The sequence below is a fragment of the Monodon monoceros genome, unplaced genomic scaffold, assembly GCF_005190385.1.
Source record: "Monodon monoceros isolate NGI ecotype Baffin Bay Population unplaced genomic scaffold, NGI_Narwhal_1 Super_Scaffold_22, whole genome shotgun sequence".
NCBI classification, from domain to species: Eukaryota; Metazoa; Chordata; class Mammalia; order Artiodactyla; family Monodontidae; genus Monodon; species Monodon monoceros.
In genome coordinates, this window is record NW_021703779.1 from 59,531,174 (window position 1) to 59,538,704 (window position 7,531).

The 7,531-nt window shown below is 51.2% G+C and overlaps 1 protein-coding gene across 14 annotated transcripts in view; it reads left to right on the plus strand.

The window, feature by feature from the left end:
* The window catches only part of MED12 (mediator complex subunit 12), a 22,613-nt gene continuing 15,082 nt past the window's right edge, over positions 1 to 7,531 (plus strand). For all 14 annotated transcript variants that reach the window (XM_029240637.1, XM_029240636.1, XM_029240629.1 and 11 more), the window contains exons 1-17: positions 1 to 295; positions 828 to 932; positions 1,140 to 1,331; positions 1,468 to 1,627; positions 2,346 to 2,527; positions 2,716 to 2,826; positions 3,164 to 3,418; positions 3,784 to 3,930; positions 4,094 to 4,193; positions 4,325 to 4,461; positions 4,689 to 4,820; positions 5,159 to 5,285; positions 5,781 to 6,010; positions 6,517 to 6,597; positions 6,729 to 6,899; positions 7,102 to 7,246; positions 7,413 to 7,463. In XM_029240637.1, coding sequence (XP_029096470.1) covers positions 197 to 295; positions 828 to 932; positions 1,140 to 1,331; positions 1,468 to 1,627; positions 2,346 to 2,527; positions 2,716 to 2,826; positions 3,164 to 3,418; positions 3,784 to 3,930; positions 4,094 to 4,193; positions 4,325 to 4,461; positions 4,689 to 4,820; positions 5,159 to 5,285; positions 5,781 to 6,010; positions 6,517 to 6,597; positions 6,729 to 6,899; positions 7,102 to 7,246; positions 7,413 to 7,463 — 2,425 coding nt within the window. In that variant the 5' untranslated portion in view covers positions 1 to 196. The remainder of the gene's footprint in view (positions 296 to 827; positions 933 to 1,139; positions 1,332 to 1,467; positions 1,628 to 2,345; positions 2,528 to 2,715; positions 2,827 to 3,163; positions 3,419 to 3,783; positions 3,931 to 4,093; positions 4,194 to 4,324; positions 4,462 to 4,688; positions 4,821 to 5,158; positions 5,286 to 5,780; positions 6,011 to 6,516; positions 6,598 to 6,728; positions 6,900 to 7,101; positions 7,247 to 7,412; positions 7,464 to 7,531) is intronic.

Here is a 7,531-nt window from a genome sequence, read left to right on the forward strand (position 1 = left end):
GCTGTCGGTATTGTCCGATGGTTCCCGGCGTCCCTCGGTTTCCCTCGGTAGTTTCCGGCAATGATCGAGAGTTTCTAATGTGCCCCCTTGTCTCTCGGCTGCCGTCCTCGCCACCGCCGCCCCCCTTTTCGGCTCCCTCTCCCCCTCCCCCGCGGCCGGGCCCGGCTGGCGCCTCTGGCGCTACGGGCTGGGCAAGATGGCGGCCTTCGGGATCTTGAGCTACGAACACCGGCCCCTGAAGCGGCCGCGGCTGGGGCCTCCCGATGTATACCCTCAAGATCCCAAACAGAAGGAGGTGCGTTCAGAAATCCGGGCTCCCACGGGGCCAGGGGCCAGCGATCGCCATAGGAGGAAGAACTGATGGCTCGGGGAAGGGGGGTGGGGCGGGGCGGTTCGGTGGGAGCGCAAGTCCCGAAAGGGGGAAGAGTAAAGTGGGCTGGTGTAGGAGAGTAGGACCTAGTGGGGGTGGGGGTTGGTTCCTGGGCGCGAACCGGGAGTGATGTCGGGGCCACGCTGGAGGCGCCCCCCTCTCCACACACACACACCTCAGAAAGTTGTCTGAGGCGGCTGGGCGAGCTACGGCTGCTTGCAAGCTCGCAGGGGCAGAGTGCTGTTGAGCGAGCTCTGGGGAATTGGGAATCTTAGTGAGGGTGGGGTCCAAATGAATATAAGGGCCTAGCTTTAAATCACAATCTGTCCTCCGAATCCTCCTCCTACCTTTTTCCCCCCTTGTTCCCCTCTCTTCTACCCTCCTCTCCCACCACCCCCACCCCCACTCCCACCCCCAAGGGAAAAAAAAAAGCTAAAATGTTGTTTTCCTGCCTCAGGATGAGCTAACGGCCTTGAATGTAAAACAAGGTTTCAATAACCAGCCAGCTGTCTCTGGGGATGAACATGGCAGTGCCAAGAACGTCAACTTCAATCCTGCCAAGGTGAGACAACCCTGCCAGGCTGAAGGAAAAGGCTGGAAGAATCTGAGAAGGAGCAAAGTCCCTGGGTTGGGAAGACTTAGTGGGATGACCTAAATGGCCGAGTTTTCCTTCATAACCTAATGCTACCACATTGGCATTTGCCCATCAAAGGCACGACCACTTCTTTGCCCCTTCTTCCCACCCTGAGGTGTAGTTTTCTTCCCTCAGATCAGTTCCAACTTCAGCAGCATTATTGCAGAGAAGTTACGTTGTAACACCCTCCCTGACACCGGTAGAAGGAAGCCCCAAGTGAACCAGAAGGACAACTTCTGGCTGGTAACTGCACGATCCCAGAGTGCCATTAACACCTGGTTCACCGATCTGGCTGGCACCAAGCCACTCACACAACTAGCCAAAAAGGTGAGGTACTGTTTCCTGTTCTTCAGGCCAAGGAGGGGAGCGCGGGTACCAAGTACCCTCCGATTCCCAGATGAAGCTACACGGGTGCCAGCTCATGGGGGTGAGAGAGGTCTCACTATTTGCGATGTCCATCCAGGTCCCCATTTTCAGTAAGAAGGAAGAAGTGTTTGGGTACTTGGCCAAGTACACAGTGCCTGTGATGCGGGCTGCCTGGCTCATTAAGATGACCTGTGCCTACTATGCAGCGATCACAGAGACCAAGGTTAAGAAGAGACACGTCATTGACCCTTTCATGGGTGAGTAACTCCTAATACCGGAGGTCCCACCACTGATCGCTTCAAGGAGCGGTAGAGAGACCCTTGCAATTATTCTCCTTCCTCATCTGTGTTCCTTGCTTCTGCTTGTATCTTGCATTCACTCAATTAGTAAGCATCAAGTATCTTGAGTATCTGCTGTGTGCATGTGCTGGGCTATAAAAATGACCACTACCTAATCCCTGCCCTTAGGATGCTTATAGTCTAGTAGGGATGCTAAGGCATATGTACGAATCCCATAATTGAATATAGAAGCATAGTGTCAAAAGTGGAGGCAGAAAGTTCTTTGAGAATTCAGTGAACAAAAAGATTACTTTCTTTTGGGGACACCTGGGAAGGCTTTAGGAAGGTGGCATTTGTTTCTTTGTTTTTTTGTTTTGTTTTAATTAATTTTTTTGAAGTATAGTTGATTTACAATGTCATGTTAGTTTCTGGAGTACAATGAAGTGATTCAGTTTTACATATATATATACATATATATATACACTCTCTTGCATATTCTTTTCCATTATTGTTTATTATGGGATATTGAATATAGCTCCCTGTGCTATACAGTAGGACCTTGTTGTTGAAGGTGGCACTTGACTTGAGCCTAAGGGGATGAATAGGATTTAGAAGTATGGTGACTGGGGGTGGGGGACAGAAGGTGTTCTAAGCAAAGGGACAGTATAAAATAGCCCTTTTCCCATCTTTCCCCTAGAATGGACTCAGATCATCACCAAGTACTTATGGGAGCAGCTGCAAAAGATGGCTGAATACTACCGGCCAGGGCCTTCCGGAAGTGGGGGCTGTGGCTCTACTATAGGGCCCTTGCCCCATGATGTAGAGGTGGCAATCCGGCAGTGGGACTACAATGAGAAGCTAGCCATGTTCATGTTTCAGGTAGGAAGAAGGCATGTCGTGTGGGATGTGGGATTGAGCCTGACCTCACACTCTGCCAGCATAGAACAGAATCCGCCTGCCACCTTGCCCCACTCGTGGTTCTCTTCATTATTTCATTTACTTTCTCTGCCTCATCTCTAATAGTCCCTCGGCAAAACTAATCCTCTTCCCATCCCTTGTACCCATAGGACGGAATGCTGGACAGACATGAGTTCCTGACCTGGGTACTTGAGTGTTTTGAGAAAATCCGCCCTGGAGAGGATGAATTGCTTAAACTGCTGCTGCCCCTGCTGCTTCGAGTAAGGCCTAGGATTTGGGGGGTCTAGGGAGGATGTGAGGAGATATAAGACGTGAAAGAAATGTCCCTTGGAGAGAACTGTTTTTTGTTTGTTTTCCTAATATTTATTTATTTATTTGGTCGCGCCGGGTCTTAGTTGCGGCTCCAGGGTTCCTCAGTTGTGGCAGGCGAGCTCCTTAGTTATGGCATGCAAACTCTTAGTTGCGGCATGCATGTGGGATCTAGTTCCCTGACCAGGGATCGAACCCAGGCCCCCTGCATTGGGAGTGCAGAGTCTTATCCACCGCGCCACCAGGGAAGTCCCCAACTGGGGGGTTTTGATCGTCGTGTCTTCACAGTACTCCGGGGAATTCGTTCAGTCTGCATACCTCTCCCGCCGCCTTGCCTACTTCTGTACGCGGAGACTGGCCTTGCAGCTGGATGGCGTGAGCAGTCACTCATCTCATGTGATGTCTGCTCAGTCAACAAGCACACTGCCCACGACCCCAGCTCCTCAGCCCCCAACTAGCAGCACACCCTCTACACCCTTTAGTGACCTGCTTATGTGCCCTCAGCACCGGCCCCTAGTTTTTGGCCTCAGCTGTATCCTTCAGGTGGGTACTAGGTGGGCCCATGGAAGTATTAAAAGGCATCTTGAGAAGACTCAGGTGCCTGTCCTGGAAAATGGGACTGGTTCTAAATTGGAGGCGAGAGTAGGCACTGAGTACTTGCTTGGAAATTGTTGGCTTCTCATTTCTGGGGTGTTAATTCCTTTTCAGTTAGTTCCCTTCCAGGTCTAAATAGGAGGCCCAAAGTCTTTTAGGAGAGTGGATGAGGGGAGGGGCTCAGAGATGGAGTGATGCCACCTCAGGGGCTCAGAATAACTTTGGATCAGAAACTGAAGGGTTGGGTCTTATAATGGGCTGCTAGACAGGGAGCTGTGATAACTGAGTTTGACTTAGCTGTTCCTGTCTGGCAGACCATCCTCCTGTGTTGTCCTAGTGCCCTGGTTTGGCACTACTCGCTGACTGATAGCCGAATCAAGACTGGCTCACCACTTGACCACCTGCCTATTGCCCCCTCCAACCTGCCCATGCCAGAGGGCAACAGTGCCTTCACTCAGCAGGTAAGTCTGACCAATAGCCTGGTACTCCCAGGCAACTGGGATGTGAGAGGCTTAAGTTACTCTTTCAGAAATAGTGACTCGGAGTCTGCTACTATTCTTTTAGCCTGGAGCCCTGGCCTTTTTTGTATGCCTTGCTACATCCTTAAAGCCTTCCTCTTTGCAGGTCCGTGCAAAGTTGCGGGAGATTGAGCAGCAGATCAAGGAGCGAGGACAGGCCGTTGAGGTTCGCTGGTCTTTTGATAAGTGCCAAGAAGCTACTGCAGGTGGGTGCCAGAGGACAGACAGTAAGAAGGATGTTTGAGGAAAGGATGGGGACGGTAAGGACATATAGATCTGAAAGTTGGAGTACATTGGGCCTCTAGTTAAAGTCCCCTTTACCACTTTTCCTCCTCAGGCTTCACCATTGGACGGGTGCTCCATACTTTGGAAGTGCTGGACAGCCATAGTTTTGAGCGCTCTGACTTCAGCAACTCTCTTGATTCCCTCTGTAATCGAATCTTTGGATTGGGGCCTAGCAAGGATGGGCACGAGGTAATAAGCAAGAAGGGGAAGAGAAGAAGTGAAAAACAGCAAGAGCAACATTATATATGAGGGGAAGGCTTGGCAAGGCATTGAAACCAGAGGATGTCTGAAGAGACAGCCGGTCTTACTGGGCCTTGGATGTTTTAAGATGGGGCCTAGTCGCTGGGAGACTGGAACTTGGTTCTTTGTCCCCAGCTCTACCTTACTCACCCCTTTGGTCTTCCTTTGGTCTCCAGATCTCCTCAGATGATGATGCTGTGGTATCATTACTGTGTGAATGGGCTGTCAGCTGCAAGCGCTCTGGTCGTCATCGTGCGATGGTGGTAGCCAAGCTGCTGGAGAAGAGACAGGCAGAGATTGAGGCTGAGGTTAGGGGGCCCATGGGGCAGTGGCAGCTGGGGTTGGAGCCACATTGAGCTGGTAGTGGGACCAAAGTTGAAGTTGTGAGAGTGAAGAAGGGGTAGAGAATGTACAGGGAAAATTGAGGACATAAGGCAAAAGTAGAAAGGAGTGGATCGATGTCAGAGTTAGAGAAGTGACCAAGGCTGCAGCTGGGAAATGGTAAAGAAAATGGGAGTCAAGGGGGGGAGGGTAGAAGTGAAAAGCTTGGGATGGATCCAAAATAGGCAGTAGTTCAAGGATTGCACATGGACGAGTGAAGAAACAGGTAAAACCCAATCCTACAGTTTGTTCTCTCATCTTACAGCGTTGTGGAGAATCGGAAGCCGCAGATGAGAAGGGTTCCATAGCCTCTGGCTCCCTTTCTGCTCCTAGTGCTCCCATTTTCCAGGATGTCCTCCTGCAGTTTCTGGATACACAGGCTCCCATGCTGAGTATGGACCCCTGCCACCCTCTGGTTACCTCTGCCTAGACTCACCCATCCCTGTCATCAGAAAGCATATGAAGGGCCTTCTGGATATATTTCTGTCTTGAGCTCTATGCAGAATGACTTTTGGACATAATTCTAGCCTTTGCTCATCTTACAGTTTAACAGAGTAGAGAAGTAAAGAGAAGAATAAAAGGAGCATACGATCGAAGCATTTTCACGTATAAATAGCAGAGATGCTGTATTCCTTTATGAGATGGTGTGTGGGGCAGGAGTTTGGGTAACCAACCGCACTTTATCCTTCAACAGTTTTGGTTTTATTGTTGTTGTTGTTTTTGGTTTGGCTTTTGGTTTTTTGGGTTGTTTTTTTTTTTTTGAGTCATTGCTATTCTTGCCTACTTCAGGAACCCTAGGAGCACCATGCCTTAGGTGTGTCTCTCTCTCTTTCTGCCCATCTCTTTTGTGCTCCCCTAACTCATCTTTTCTCATCCCCTCTCTCCAGCGGACCCCCGAAGTGAGAGTGAGCGAGTGGAGTTCTTTAACTTGGTACTGCTTTTCTGTGAACTGATTCGACATGATGTTTTCTCCCACAACATGTACACTTGCACCCTCATCTCCCGAGGGGACCTTGCCTTTGGAGCCCCTGGTCCCCGGCCTCCCTCTCCCTTTGATGACCCTGCCGATGACCCTGAGCGCAAAGAGGCTGAGGGCAGCAGCAGCAGCAAGCTGGAGGTGAGGGGGCTTTTCCTCGCCCTAGATCATTTCTTCTGACAGTCCCATCTTCCTGGCTCCTGGAATCCTCTGAGAATCCTTTACCTAGTGACAAGTGTAAGATTTGCTTAGTGCTTTGCAGTTTAGCAAGCACTCTCATATCAGTTTTTTTCATTGGATCCTCACAGCAGCCCTGTGAGGTATTTTTTTTTTTTTGGCTGTGTCGGGCGGCTTGCGGGATCTTAGTTCCCCCACCAGGTATCCAACCAGGGTCCATGGCAGTGAAAGTGCTGAGTCCTAACCACTGGACCGCCGGGAATTCCCCCTTGTGAGGCATTCTTACCCTCATTTTAAAGCTGAAGGAAACCAAGGCCTGTGGTGTTTAAGGGACCAGTCAAGGCTTGCATCTGGAACTGGTGCTTTTCCCAATATGGTCTCCTCTCTTCGACTCCCTGGTCAACTTTTCTAGATGGTGGGGAGCAGCTCCTCGGGGCTAAAGCAGCTTCGCTTCTGTTCTCTGCCGTCAGGATCCAGGCCTCTCGGAGTCTATGGACATCGACCCTAGCTCCAGTGTGCTCTTTGAGGACATGGAGAAGCCTGATTTCTCAGTAAGTTAGATCCTGGTGTGGGAGAATCCAGCTCCTGAGGTCCTCCCGTTATGCCACTTTGGGGAGTTTCTTTGTGCCCCCTCATCCCTTTGTCTTCCTCTAAATGTTCTGCCCTTTCGCCTTTCTCTTAGTTGTTCTCCCCCACTATGCCCTGTGAGGGGAAGGGCAGTCCATCCCCTGAGAAACCAGATGTTGAGAAGGAGGTGAAGCCCCCACCCAAGGAGAAGCTAGAAGGGACCCTCGGGGTTCTTTATGACCAGCCGCGGCATGTGCAGTATGCCACGCACTTTCCCATCCCCCAGGTACCGTTCCCCAACACCTTGCGACCATCTGTTCTGAGCCCAGGTTTCTGTCCAAGGACTGTGCTGAGGGGTTGGAGCTGTTCTTAAGGGTGTGGTATGCTGGGAAGGGCTTGAGCACTGGGATGCTGAGGGGCATGGAGCATGCTTTTAAGAGGAGGGAGAGCGATCCGTGCTGGAGTCTGATGGTGCCGCTGGGATGCAGGAGGAGTCATGCAGCCATGAGTGCAACCAGCGGTTGGTCGTACTGTTTGGGGTGGGAAAGCAGCGAGATGATGCCCGCCATGCCATCAAGAAAATTACCAAGGATATCCTGAAGGTTCTGAACCGCAAAGGGACAGCGGAAACTGGTGGGTTTGAGGCACCTTAAATGGATCTCCCCCAAAAAGCGCCCTAGTCAGTCTTCCCTCCCCCAGCGTAGGGAATTCCCAGTCATGTCCCGATGTCCTGTCTCTTGGAGTCTCCTGAGAGCTCTAGTCCTTTTGAAACTTCCCCCCTCCTTCCCCCCCTCTGCAGACCAGCTTGCTCCTATTGTGCCTCTGAATCCTGGAGACCTGACATTCTTAGGTACCTCACAGTAAGCCCCATACTGCCCGCCCTCCCTCTCCCTTCCCTCCCTCAACCTAGCACCTCCC